The 14,276-nt window shown below is 55.2% G+C and overlaps 3 protein-coding genes across 3 annotated transcripts; 2 read left to right on the top strand and 1 right to left on the bottom strand.

Annotated features, from left to right (window-relative positions):
* Positions 1-132: 132 nt before the first annotated feature.
* On the top strand, positions 133-4,077 carry SET1 (Histone-lysine N-methyltransferase, H3 lysine-4 specific; the record flags this gene model as incomplete). Its single annotated transcript, XM_032033795.1, has 3 exons — positions 133-807; positions 889-3,922; positions 3,974-4,077. 3 exons carry the CDS (start codon positions 133-135, stop codon positions 4,075-4,077), a joined length of 3,813 nt encoding a protein of 1,270 aa, XP_031887133.1.
* Positions 4,078-4,701: 624 nt separating this feature from the next.
* Positions 4,702-6,044, bottom strand: Jmjd7 (JmjC domain-containing protein 7; the record flags this gene model as incomplete). The annotated part of the gene is made up of 4 exons (XM_032033796.1): positions 4,702-4,798; positions 4,852-5,398; positions 5,568-5,716; positions 5,785-6,044. The coding sequence occupies 4 exons, from the start codon at positions 6,042-6,044 to the stop codon at positions 4,702-4,704; spliced, it is 1,053 nt and encodes a 350-aa protein (XP_031887130.1).
* Positions 6,045-10,608: 4,564 nt separating this feature from the next.
* scp1 (Sterol regulatory element-binding protein cleavage-activating protein) lies at positions 10,609-14,066 on the top strand (the record flags this gene model as incomplete). Its single annotated transcript, XM_032033797.1, has 2 exons — positions 10,609-10,640; positions 10,715-14,066. 2 exons carry the CDS (start codon positions 10,609-10,611, stop codon positions 14,064-14,066), a joined length of 3,384 nt encoding a protein of 1,127 aa, XP_031887131.1.
* Between the last annotated feature and the right edge of the window lie 210 nt (positions 14,067-14,276).

The raw sequence follows: 14,276 nt of genomic DNA, 5'->3' as shown, positions 1-14,276 counted from the left end.
TCGCGCATCTGTCTCCCGCCACGCTCCTGCAGCTGTTGTCTCCAGCGATGCCCTCTGCCCTCTGAAGCATCCGACACGCAAGAGACGATGGTCGGTCGCAGGCGGGAGTGGTAGAGACAGATACACCTCACGATGACCCGCCAACCGTCGGCGAGCTTCGCGCAATTCTTTCCTGCCGCACCACGTGCTGCCAGGGACAGGGCCACCGAGAGAGAAAAGGCCAAGGCCAAGACACAAGATACTCCTGCTACCAGTGGCCTGCTTGTTGGCCAGAAAAGTGGTGCTACCGCTTCGCTCAACGGCACAAGCGCCCGAGCGCCATCTGGTACTGATGGCCTACTCTCCGACTCCTCTCAACAGCCGGCCGATGGCCATGAGTCGCCTTTAGGAGATACACTCAACGCCGTTGGATCTGCGAGCTCTTACGCGAGCACTGGCTCTTCCTCCGTCTTCAGCACCTCTGCGCGACAGGCCGCCCCGAACGGCTCATCTCATATACCCACCACCAGCGGCACGCCGCTCACCTCAATAGAATCACCTTCATACTCGGGAAATGCTGGCCTGCCGAAGACGAACATGGTCCACGCACAAACCATCGATCGGGATGAGGCATCGGCCTCCCGCAATACCCCATTATCCCGCCTGAACGGCTCGCTCCCGGAGCCCTCACCCATTGAGCGCACTCCTGCGCGAGATCTTTCTCGAACCACGAAAGGCATCAAATGCACATATGATCCATTTAACGACCGGACCCTGTCGAAGCACAATAAGAAAAGTGCCAAGCCGATATACAAGGAGTTTGGATTGGTACGTACAAACATAACATATCCGCCCATGGAGGGGGGGCGTCATCTTTTGAGTGAGAGCTATGGCTAATAAACTGAGTAGGAAGATGACACCCCCCCTCCAGACCCTCGCCTCGCTAAAGGCGGGCGATTGGGCTATATCAACACCGACTTCCACCTTCCAAAGTCTCGACTGCGACAGTCGCCGTATAATCTCAAGCCGTATCCGTACGACTCGAAAACCTCGCTTGGGCCTGGCCCACCAACACAGATCGTCGTGACTGGCTTCAATCCTCTCATCACCTTTTCCAAGGTGACGGCAGCTTTCGCGACATTTGGAGACATTGCAGAGAGCAGCAACAAGATGCATCCTGAGACAGGCAGCTATCTTGGCTTTGCGACGTTTCGATACAAGGATGCGCATCCCGGTCGCTCGAGGCTCAACCCGATCAGAGCAATTGATGCCGCGCGCCGCGCTGTGAAAGCTATGCACGGGCAGCGAATTGAGGCGAACCAAATACGAGTCGAGTATGACCCCGAGGGCAAGAAAAGCGCTAGCATGCTTGAAGAAGCCTTGAGAAGAGAGCGTGCATCCCAAGATGTACACACTGTACACACTGCTTCAAAGGCGCCTCCAACAGGCCCGCGGGTTAATGTGCCCGAAAAGGTTCTTGGTCCACCACCATTGGCGCCAAAGGGCCCCTCGTCCCATCGGCAAGCAGTGGCTGGTGTCCCTCCCTGGGTGCCAAGTCAGCCAAAGGGGCATGTCGCTATAGAGGATAAGGCTATCGCGAAGCAACTCGAAAACGACCCGTATGTGTTTGTTGCGCACGAACATGTGCCCGTCATGGTTACGACAATTCCGCACATGAAGAAGCGCCTCAAGGCTTTCGCTTTTGACGAAATTCGCATCGACAGAACAGGCTACTTTATTGTCTTTCCGAACACCTTCCACGGTCGAAATGAAGCCATGAAGTGCTATAGAGCTGCTAATCACACCGACCTGTTCACATACAATATGGTTATGCAGCTCTACCTCCCGCAGAACTCATCTCGAGACTCTGAGTCGGCAGCCCCAGCTCCGCGCTCACGACGAACCCCTAGCCCCGAACGAAAGCGTCGAACCGATCAGCGATTGCGAGAGGATAAGGATCGCCGCCGTCGCGAAGAGGAAGCAGATCTGGAAGAGGAAAAGCGACAAAGAGCTAAGAACTTTGACCCTGTCATGGAAGCTTGCGATGTTGTTGCCAGAGAACTGGCAGAGCATCTGATCAAGCACATCAGATCACGGGTTGCCGCTCCTACTTTGACGAATTTCCTCAACCCTTCCAATCATGTCGCGATGCGCCAGAAACTCGGTCTCAGAGATCCGGCTGGTTCTGTCCCGTCGGTTACCGTAGATGCAGGTGACGAGAGTCCTGGTGGTGCTACTCCCAACTCGGGAGCAGATCCCATCGAGCGTCGTACCGGCCGTCTAGAGATATCCTCCCTACCCCGTATTCGTAAAGCCAAGGCCACAGGACACGGAGCTCGTAATAATGTTGGGTTTATGGATCCCTTCTCGCGCAAGCGTGCTCCTCAAAGCCGCGGTGCTTTCAGGTCACTGCACCATCGACTGAAGAGCTACGATAGCGATGTCGAATCCGACGAAGAAGTTGAGGTCAGAGAGTCTGTCGCAAGGGACACGGAAGAGCCTGATTCTCGGCCGCGCAGTCGCATGAGTACAGACGATGATGTATCCAGAGAAGACTTTGCTTCGTGGGGCCCTGCGGAGGAAGACTCCATGACCGAGGCAAGCTTTGCGGTTGTTGATGGACTGACCTCGACCAAGAAGAGGAAACTGGACCTTGAGCTTCGGTCAGCAGTTAAGCGCCATAAGAAGTCCGACGAGGAACTCTTTGGGGTCACGCTGGATAACATGGAGCCCGACTTGCCAGTTCATGAAATATCCGAGGAAGCCACGCCTGATGTCGACATGGCTGATGTGCGAAGCGAGACTCGCTCCGAAACCCCAGCCCTCTCAACCAAAGCTTCGGCGAAGAAGTTGAAGTCAAAGAAGAAATCAAAGAAACAACTGTTCGAGGAACGTGAGGCTCTGAAAAAGCAACAGCAAGCACAGTCGGTTGCAGAAACAGAAGAGGAAGAGCCGGTCCCCGCGAAGACCCCGGTGGAGGAGGTGAAGCCAGAGCCAGAGCCAGCACCAGCATTAGCAGCAAAGAGGGAGGACGAGCCTGTTGCTGCTGTAGATTTCACCCTGTACTCAACGACGCCGAGACGCGCTCTTGATCTGCCTACCGACTTCAAGCTGGATATTGCAACCATGCAAGAGTTGTCCTTGTCAGCTGCGGATATGCCAGACTTGGCCAGGCTCAGCAAAAGGTTTGGAGGGGCAGATCTGGGGGACCCGCTTCTTTGGCTTTGGCGGCGCAACAGGGTACGAGAACTCAACTCAAAGGACGGGTCTATCGATCGTGCGGTTGGTATTGAAGGCTACTACGTCTCTAATTCCACCGGTTCCGCACGAACCGAAGGTGTCAAGAAGATTCTTAACGCCGAAAAGTCCAAATACCTGCCTCATCACATCAAGGTCCAGAAACAAAGAGAGGCACGGCAGGCGAAGTACAAGAAGGATGGCAAGGATGCGGCGGTTGAGGCCAGCAGGCTTGCTGTCGCTGAAAAGGTCGTCGCCAAGGGCAACTCGAGAGCTAATCGTGCAAACAACCGTCGCCACGTGTCAGCTCTTCAGGACGAGAAGAAGATGTCGGGCGACTCTGATGCCTTCAAATTCAACCAGCTTAAGAAGCGGAAGAAGCCAGTCAAATTTGCTAGATCTGCCATCCACAACTGGGGTCTCTATACGGAAGAGAACATCAACAAGGATGACATGATTATCGAGTACGTGGGCGAACAAGTCAGACAGTCCATCTCGGAGATTCGGGAGAAGCGCTACCTCAAGAGCGGCATGGGCAGCAGTTACTTGTTCCGCATCGACGATAATACCGTCATTGATGCGACCAAGAAGGGCGGTATTGCTCGATTCATCAACCACAGCTGCATGCCCAACTGTACGGCCAAGATCATTAAGGTGGATGGAAGCAAACGAATCGTTATTTATGCTCTCCGGGACATTGCACAGCGTGAGTATTGTTCTGATTCGTGGTTTGAGGAATATGCTAACATCCCCGCAGACGAGGAACTGACATACGACTACAAATTCGAACGTGAGATCGGCAGTTTGGACCGCATTCCCTGTCTTTGCGGTACGGCGGCGTGCAAGGGATTCCTCAACTAATCCTGATCGCTTCTTTCCGGGGTTTTTTTTTTGGTGGATGGGTGGGCTGTCTGCATTGCGCCCTCGTGCATGTTCATGGGGGCAGGTTGCATTGCGGGAGTAGGAACTCAACTTCTAGAGTCGTTTTTTGCGAGGGGCAGTCGTCGACGGTGATTGATCGTCGTCTCTCATTTGTTCTCTTCACACATGCATACCCCTTGGATCCGTCTTTGCGTTTATATTATATGCATACCAACCGAGGCCGGGTAAGGGAATGGAGACGAAACTTTTGGGCAAAGGGCGGGGAAAAAAGTGTACTATGAGATACTCTCCGCGGATGCGGTCTTTGGCGTTCATTTTCGGAGCAACGGGGCTATCTGGGCCCATTTGAAGGGCCAGGCTGGCCAGCAGGTTACGTGACATTTATCTGCCTACGATGACGGGAGACGGGAGAGAAGGGGACAGGCCCTGAGGTGTGCGAGGGCGAGCGAGACAACCATCTCTAGGTAATCCGAGCGTATATCACCACAATGTATATATGGCGAAGGAGACACGGTCGGTGTTGGGGACTGAAACACGAGACCCAATCACACGCCGGGAGACTGGTTATTAATATCAATGGCGTTTGGCCCCCTGAGCATTCTTTTATTGCCTTGCCGCTGAGGGTGAAGACTTTTGTAGACTGATGTTTCTGACGAAGGAGCTAAATGGGTATAAGGGACCGCTGAATTCCATATCGTACCTGATGAAAGGGTGAGCCTGTGTTGATGTTTGGCATGGTGGAGTGAAACCCACCAGTAGTTGACCGCCAACACGAACCCTTCGCCGTCTGCTGGGCAGGACTGTGAAACCTTGTGGTACCACATGGCAGGGAGGTAGAGCATGTCGCCAGGTTCGAGGGTGACTCTGACGGGTTCCGCGAGGTGAGAGTACGGCGTGGCGTTGACCTGGGGGAAGTCCGGGTCCCACGTCGCAAACGGGACTTTATCTGATAGCTTGCCCTTCTCCCCATCCGCGTCATTGCCGTCGTCGCAATCAAGCTCCAGGATGAGGTCGTCGGCGGAGGACTCTTTACGCCGGCGGTGGTACGTCGCGGGGGTGAGGCTTTGCTCGTTAACGCAAGGGTGGCATAGGGGCGGGAGGAGGACGAAGTGCTTGCGGCCGCGGACCTGGACGTAGATGTTTTCGTAGTTGTCCTTGTGAAGGGCTGTGACAGAGCGGGCGTTGCCGATCCAGAGGTTTATGGCGTCCGGGTCGCGGTCGAGGGCGATGCGGGCGAAGGGGACTGAGGGGGGGACGTGGTTGAAGAGGGGGAGATATTCATTGCGAAGGTTGTCGTTTTCTGAGTGGGTTAGTGGAGGGTTCGTTACAGGGTGTGAGTATGAGTGACTTTGTAATGAGGGTTGGGAGTTAATGTGAGTGAGAATTGAGTGCTAGTGGTGTGTTTGTGAGAGGGTCGTGAGGATTATGAAGCGAGAGCCGTGAGATGAGATGAAGGTTGAGAAACATACGGGTCTGGGCGTAGCGGACTTCTGAGGTGGTGTCTTTGCTTCGTTCTTGATCTATCACGTAGTTGAGGAACTCTTCAAAATCTTGATGTTCCTCATGGGGCTTTGCGAAGACTACTTCTTCGTCATGGGAGGTTGGCGCATCGGCGTTGCTTTTTTACGTGTTAGTCGTGTGATGAGATTTTCGGCTATGAACAACAGCAGATAAGTAACCACTCACCCAAACGGGGTCACGGCGACATTGACAGTCTGATCCTTGAAGGCATCCAGCAGGAACTCCTTGTCCCAGGTCTTGTTCGACCTCCACGAGCAAGCAGCCCCGCGGACGACGAAAGGCGTGTTGCGGGCGACATAGCGCATGAACTCGAGGGGGCTCGGCTCCTCGTTCAGCTCGTTGATGAAGGCGCCGTTGAGCTCGTTGAAGGTGGTAATCAGCTCGGACAGGGGGTCCCCTGGTGGTGCCGGGATTTCTGAGTCCATGGCGCCGGGCCTGATGTGAGAGTGAGTGCGGTGGTACGCCCGGCGATGGTGATGAGGATGAATTTGGGATGGAGTTGTGGTCGCATGACTAAGACAGGGTGTGATGGGAGGAGGGTTTTTCTCGTATGGAGAGCGAGAATTACGACGAATGCCTCAATGAATGCCTCAATTGAGCCGGACAAGGTGTAATGCAGCAAATCTGCCCGATATTCCCAGGTGGCTCTCGGTTTAGTTTTGGGAATGGTCTTATTTGTGCCGGTGAGAGAGAGTCTATTGGCGTTTCACGGTTTCAAAGTCATGTCATTTAAACGCGGCCCCGGGAAGTGTTCACGGGTTCTACGATCACCAGCAACAGGCAGGCTACTGGTTCATGGCTACAGCTAGCTGAAGACGAAGTGCCGGCTCAGTTGCAGGAAAGGCAAAAAAAGAAAAGAATGCAACATTGGGAACGCTGTTGCGGAGGAAAACACGCGAGATACAGGGGTGTTCTGCTGTTGCTGTTGCTTTCTGCGCGCGAAGGGTACCCGGAAAAAGAGGGGGTGGGAGCACGGGTATCGTATCGAGGGTCTCTGGGGGTCTTGGGGAGGATGGGGGTCTCAATTGGTGGTGCGAACCGCACAGGGCGGTGCGGAGCCAATGAGAAGGGCGGACCGGGTGGGAAATGGCCTGACTTTGGCATCAACTGGGCTGATTATGATGGAAGCATTGGTGATTTTGAGCAAACACACCGCACCTCGCGCAAATGCAATCACACTTGACTTGGTCTTAGGCTACCCAAGCTGCTGCAAGATTGCCCATCTGATTAATTATAGATTGTGGTAGATCAGATCTGCCCATGCCGGTCGTGTCGCCCTTTTGGTTATATAGTATGCGTCGGCCGCCCTTTCCTTTTGATGTTTTGTTCCGTCAGCAGAAGCTCCGTCCGACCTTCCTGACGATATTCCCGTCGGGTGAACAGCTTGCTTGCCGCCAATAGCAACCAACACCAATTGCCTTACACCAACACCGCCGACATCGACAAGTGTCACTTGCATCAATTCAATTCTTCCGATTTGAACCCGATCGAACTAACCGACAGCCATGCTGCATTGGAGGACTTCTTATTCACTGTCGCCGTCACGGTCTCATCACAGCCAGCATCACCACCGCCAAACACTGGAACCGAATCCGGCCGTGCGAAGCCACCTCAGCTTGCGGTTTGAGCTTGCCACAGTTCACACGACATGAATAATCACCATAATCTACCGTTTTCGCCATGTGCCTGCATTCCAGAACGACACGATGACCACGAACCCCATCACTGGCGCATATCGATCGGCGTTCGGGACTCTCGGCTGGGCTGGGCTGGTGCCAATCGTCACATTCAACTCCTCGGTCCGTCCACACGACAGTGTGACGGGATTCCAGGCTCTCTGCATTGCTAAGACATGGCTCGCTTAGCCGTCCGCAGCGCATTACCTTTGCCAGGCACCCAGGGTTGAGTCCTGTCTGTCTTTATCCCCCCCCATGCCGAGGGGGATGGACCGAGGCACGTTTCCGAGCTGGACGGACCGGATTTCGAAGGATATGCGCCCGCTTCAGCCTGCTCCCTCGTATCTTCCCCCGAGCCCGCGGCCGCCGTTAATGCGCTAGAACAAACCGCGCAACATACACCACGAGGTGTGCGCACGTACGCACCGCAAGCAGCTTGCACTTACACCTGGCTTGGAGCTTCCAACACCCCGTGTGTCCCGCGCGGGTTGCGCCCGGTCCCCCGAGACCCCTACACTTGCTGACCTTCAAGCGAAGACGAGACAGGAAGCGCAGGATGGGGTTGAGAGGAAAGGGAGGGGGGTGAACACGACTCGAACAACGAATCAGTTCAAGAACTGCGCGCCAATGCTCCTGCAGACACAAACGGTGGATGTTCTCCTTGTCCTCGGGCTGCCTGCGTGTTGACACGCACAGCACTACCTCGACAGCGCCGGCACCGGCACCACCACCACTAGCACCCCGTTTCTCTACTGTCTCTCCGGCTCTGGAAAGACGAGCGGTCCTAGTGAGCGCGCCAAGAACAGCCGACAGGAACTCTTTCTCTATCAATGTCTCTCGCTTGGATGCGGGCAAAATGTGCCTGTTCACCTTGATACATTCCGAAGGGAGAGACACGATTTGTCTGTCGCAGCATTTTGGTTTTTTACCCCCCCTTGACCTTCTGGAATGTCCCAGAGTCTTTCTAGGTTTGGTCCATCTGTTTGAAACTCGTCCACCACTGGCATTTTTGGGGGCAGACTAACGCGAAGCGTACGTCCACCACGCCTCGGTAGGCATCAAGCGGCCAGGGTGAGGGGTAGCGTCCTCCGAGTCTAAGGAACTGAGATGCAGAGCAGAAGCCAGAAGCCACGCAGAGATGCAGCAGGTACGCATGGCCGGCGGCTGTTTGACTTGTCTCGTGCGTGAGCTGCTCCGCTTGGCCTTCATCTCAGGATCCCCCAACTTGGATTTTGACTTTGTCGCCCCCAAAATAGCCCCCCCAAGGACGTTCCCAAACTACCCCTCAATTTCCAACCTTATCTTTCTTCCCCGTCGCGTGGATTTGCCCTACCTCGCCTGGAGCTGCCCGCGAAGTCCAGGCGACGTCTCCTCTCGTCCCTGCTTGCCATGAGGTCTGAGCTACACGCGTCCCATGATTTCCCTTTGGATATCCTGGAGGATCAGTGGTGGGCTGGGCTGGGCTTTTGCCGTGCGGCAGCACGAAGGTCGTCAAGTTGGCGCGAGAAGGAGGGCAGCACCTCCTTTACAAATTATTGGCTTGAAAGAAGCCTTTCAGGTCTTGTCTCAAGTCTTAGACACCCCCAGGAAGCAGGACAGGAGAGCTGCAGACGTCAGCGCCGGTGTCAGCGTCAAGCGGGAGAAGGGGGCTTGCTCTAGTGGGCGATCTGCCATCACATACACTACATTCAGACACGCAAGACGTCTCCAGCTTGGCGGCAACGCCAAAACGCCCCTGGCTTGGCTTCTAGCGTCTCCTGCTCCAAGCCTTGGTCTTGGTCTTGGATTCTCGCAGAGACGAGGTATCTTCTAAGTCCCCGGGTCTCATCTTTTCCCCCCGGGGGGGCCCATCTCACTAAGTTTCCTGCCCACCCTCGCAGGGAAGTCAACCCATGTTCCCCGACACACCACGCCATGGCCGTCGGCAGGTTCCACCACCATTCAGTGGACTGAGGTGCGGTGCGGTGCCCATTGCTCACCGACAACCAGCGCCCTCCCCGCTGTTCGCTGCCCACACAAGTGTGTGTGTACCATGCTCCTCGCCCCCAGCGACGTGCTGTCGGGTCGGTTGTCTTGGGCCACCTAAAGCTGGTGCAGTCACCTCAGGTACTGCGATATCATATGCGGCGCTATTACTTGAGGAAAACGCCCTGTGGAGAGAAGTGCCGGCACCTGGGCCTCACCTGAGCCGCCTGACGTAAGGTCTGGTGGTATGCAGCGAGGCAGTCACCTAAGAGCAATCGACGAGAGGTAGGTGCCTATCTAAGTAGATCGGTACCCCTGGATGGGGTTCCTGGTGGTGGTGTGCGATCCCCTCTGCACACTGCAACAGGGACACTTTCGCATCGCACCCGCCCTGCCTCTCCTGTCCCGCAGCGTCCTGTCAGGTCGGCCAACCCACACCACCACGCCACGCCACGCCGTGCTTGCTACCACATCTCTACATCCACCGATCGATACTCACTACCTTACCTGACCTTGCCTTAGCTCCCAATCACCTGCCAAAGAAATACGTCGTCTTTTTTCAACACCATCGACCTCCCGCTTTACCAACCCAGGGTCGCCCCCCGAAAGCCGTCCCAATTTACGCCTGCCTTGGCCGCCGCATATCATTCTCCGCATCTCCCGTCGCCCAAGCTGCCGAACTCCAACGAGATTAATTGCTCCCAGACTTGAGCGCCTGCGACTTGCTCCGCCCGCACCACAGACGCCGGGCACAAACAACACCCACCAGCGCACCGACGAAAGGACATGCGTCCCAATTGAATCCCTCCCGACTTACGACTAACACAATTTCCGCAACGTCTTCCAAGCCGCCAGTCCGGACTAGCAGGATTAGTCTTGTCTTCTGTCGTCTGGCTCCATCGCAGGTGCCCGCCGCCGTCGTTCCACTTCCACCCTCTCCCGACACCCGATCGACCGACGAACGTGGAACCGACCGACCACGTCCAATCCCCGTCTCCTCCCAGACGCAAATACACACTACTTGCCAGAGCCGCGCCCACATCCCTCCTTCGCGCGCATTGATTTCAAAAGCTTTCACCTCTCCGTTCCCCAGTTTCGACACACCTGCTCAACCAACGATCCCCCGGCCCGTTGCTAATGTCCCATCCGTCTGGCCGCCTTGCCTAGCCTGCCCGTCGAACCGAATCATGAGTGCGACGACCAACTCCTGCAGGCCTCCAACATCATTCTGTGCAGATAAACAGTGGATGGTTCGAAAGCTCGCCTGAGCCGCCTCCGCTTCTGCAACCGAGTTTAACCTCTTCTTCTGCTGCAGCTGCTGCAAGTCAACTTGCAACCGTCGCCGCAGATGATTTGGTATCTGTTGTATCCTTTGCGAGGGTATGGACCGCTTACACTACCGCCCGCACTCGTGCCCCGGCCTCACGCGCATCTCTTGACTAACTGCCCTTCAGAACTACGGAAGCTCCTGTCCTTGCCCCGAACCATCCTCTCCGTCGATGCTTTGCGCGATACGGTCGATACGCTGCGAGACACGTCGTCACGACACTCATCATTTCTGTGGCCGTTGCCGCTATCCTCATCTACCCATTTCCATATCTATACACGTCCGACCTTAGCAATGGCGCCTCCAACCTCCCCCACCACGTGTGGACTGCAGCGCAGCCGCTCAAGGAGAACAGCACCGAGCCCGACGTTATAATGCGTTCCATATGGGTCCACGGCAGTTACATGCAGGCTTTGGAACGCGATGTCTTGCTTGGCGCTCTTGAACTGCAAGATGAGCTTCTTGGTCCCACCAAAGATTTCAGCCCGCGCCGGCCCGTAACGACCCTCCGTCTCCACGACCCGCACGTGGATCTCGCTCCAGGAGACCGGGATGCCTTCCATGTCGTCAATGGCCTCACAAATCAGTCTTGGTTCTTCCATTCGCCACTTCAGTACTGGGCCTGCTCCACGGAGCGCATACTCGACGACGCGGACATTCTATCGACAGTGAATGCTAGGAAAACGCAACCTACCTCAGTCAATGTGACTCTGAGGCACTCCATTGTCTTCAGCGGAAAACGCTTCGAGGACCGAAAACTAATGGCAGCGGATGCCTTGGTGATCACCCTAATTCACCTCCGCGATTCACCGGTTGGCCGCCAATGGGAAAGAAAGGCAGAAGCACTTGCCACACGTATGAGAAACACTTGGACCGCATATCCCGCCGACGGCAAGAGCATGACCAGCCAGCTCTATGAGTTCCAATTCATGCCCATTTCTATGCAAGATACGGTAATACTGGCTCTTGCATACGGCCTGGTATCGGTTTACTTCTTATTCAGCCTTTCAAAATTACGAGCCGTCAAGTCCAAGGTCGGCCTCATAGTCACGGTCTTCGCTCAGATCGTTGTTTCCATAATGTCGAGTTTCACGGTATGTGCCGTTTTTCGCGTCGACCTCTCGGGGATTCCACAAGCGGCGTATCCGGTCGTGGTTCTCTCGATGAGTCTCGAGAACATTTTCAGGCTTATCAACTCCGTCATCATGACTCCCTCGGAAAACAGCACGAGTAGTCGAATCAGCCGTGCATTTGGCGAAACGGCACACATCGCTTTAGCCAGTTCAGCGCAAAACGTCTTCATTCTGTGGGGCCTGTCCAAGGTGGTCTCACCCGGCGTGTCCGCATTCTGCACTTTTGTTTCCGTTGCAATTGTGTTTGACTTTTTCTACCTGTCGACATTCTTTCTGGCCGTCCTCAGCGTCGATGTCCGGCGAACAGAGCTGGGTGACGCACTCGCCAAAGCATCGCTCAAGAACAATCGATATGGCCAGGAGCAGCCACTCAAAAGAAGCTGGTTCGAGGCCATGCTTCAAGGAAAGATCGCTCTGTCAACTCGGATCGCCGGCACCGTCGTCATGATCACTTTTGTCTTGATTGCGCAGTGGCACTTTTTCGAGAATGACACGATGTTCAGGCTTATACGTGGAATTTTCAGGATAGGTCGAGACACCGTCAACTTCAGCCAGCAGAAGAATGCGATGCTTGTCGACATTCATCAAGCGCGCAGTCCGACGTCGTGGCTTCGGTTGCAAGACCACGAAAGCGCGCGCGAGGTCATCAACGTCATCAAGCCGAACTCCCACAGTTACACCGCGCGCGTCTACGATCCACTGGTCTTTGTACTCAACGGCGCCGATCGTACCCCGCGCATGCCCGAGCGACCCTTGTTACCAGCGCTTTACGACTTCATTGACCACCACTTGAAGCATTTTCTAGTTACCGTGCTGTTCATCGTGTCGGCTGTACGTCTTCTCATGCATTACTTGTTATGGGGTGACGATGCCGAATCCAGACGAAATGACGACTTCAGCGATCAGCCTCTCCTTGCAGTCGAGACATTGCCGGAGGAACACGCCCTCGACGTTGTTCTGATGTCGTCGTCTTACGACGGTCACATCATCTCCGTAGGTCTCGACCGCTCAGTGCGGGTTTGGGACGTTCGATCGGGCATCATTGGCTACTCGCTCGCTGATGTCGAACCACCGCCAGAGAATCCCTTCCCCGTCTTGGCCGTCGCAACAGACAAGAAGTCCAACTGGTTGGCTCTGTTATCGTCTCGCAAGGTCTTTCTATGGAACTTGCAAGAGCACCGGTGGAGCAAATCAGTGCCGGTGGAACTGAATGGCCAAAAACCGGAGGGTTTCTTTTTCGGCACGCCGACGTTCGACTACTCGAGCCCTCTGGTCATTGTGCGACGAAACGGAACGATGACCCAGATCTTCCCCGGCTCAAAGGAGCCCATGGAGTTTACCATCTGCAAGAGCCCGCTCATCTCAGTTCGGCCGCTGGTGCAGAAGAACGCGCCGGGCGGAAACCAGCAACTATCGATCCTGACTGCATCCAGAAAGGGGTGCATCCACGTTGCAACGCATCAGCAAGACAACTCGTGGGTTTCGCAAAGCTTGGATGTTCACTCCATCGAGGATCGAGACGCGTATCAAGTCGTGCCGCTCTCTGCGCTTAGCTCGTTTCTAGTTGCCAGATCTCAGACGGTCGATCTCGTCGACGCGAAGACCAACACCCTGCTCCACACGTTTGAAACGGAGCCAATCCAGCCGCGGTCTCTCAGGTGTTTCCACTCCTCGCGGCGCAAACCGCAGTGCGGCTCGGTTGGACTTGTGTCATTTGGCATCGCTTACAACCACGCTGACTCGGGCGACTGTATCATCCAGACTTACACCTGTAAGGAGGAAGGGAATGTCATCTGCTTCCGCAACACGAGCATGCCGCCCAGCCGCAGCTGCTCTTTGTGGCACGATACAATCGAGTCGAAGCGGCAAATCGCCAACCCTGGCACGTGGGAGGCGCTCCCCAATGGCTTCCTTGTTGGCGTTCGGAAGGACAACTACGACAGTGGATCAAGCAGTGGAGAGTCGTCTCCGACAACAACGGGCGGGCTACGACGGAGGATGTATCAACGACTAGAGAAGAGGCCTAGCAGATCTCAGGACAACTGGGAAGTATGGGTCGCCTCAGAGCTGGGTCGCGAGGAGATTTATGAGACCAAGCCGTTGCACTCGGAGTTCGAGAACGGCTCGCATCTCATCATTTCTGAGCTTGGTCCTATGGTCAAGGTCGGCACAGCATCTGTGGCGGTGGGGTTCGGAAACATCATTAAGCTCATCACGGTCGGTCATCAGCATTTCGAGGACCTGGCCGAAGCCGGAAACGGAGACCTCTTGAATCTGGGTAGCCGGAGGAGGAAGCCGGCGGGCGGCGTTACACACCAGCGCATGAAGATCCCATCGTGGATTTGAGTCGACAAATGGGGAAAGTGCAATTTTAGGACCGTGATATGGACGGCGTATCATTTCCGCTTTTTTTTCTTATTTCTTCTTTTTATATACCCCGGATCACGAAGGGAGTTTGTTGGGATATCTATTTGGGTGTTTATATTTAGTCTACTTGGTGTGATACCCCGTCATGAAATGGTGGGGATGGGTTTTTTTCAGACTCCCAATACGATG

The sequence above is a fragment of the Colletotrichum fructicola genome (assembly GCF_000319635.2).
Source record: "Colletotrichum fructicola Nara gc5 chromosome Unknown KSG_Nara_v1_contig02, whole genome shotgun sequence".
NCBI classification, from domain to species: domain Eukaryota; kingdom Fungi; phylum Ascomycota; class Sordariomycetes; order Glomerellales; family Glomerellaceae; genus Colletotrichum; species Colletotrichum fructicola.
Note: the sequence above shows the minus strand (reverse complement) of the source record. Positions and strands in the feature narration are given on the sequence as shown.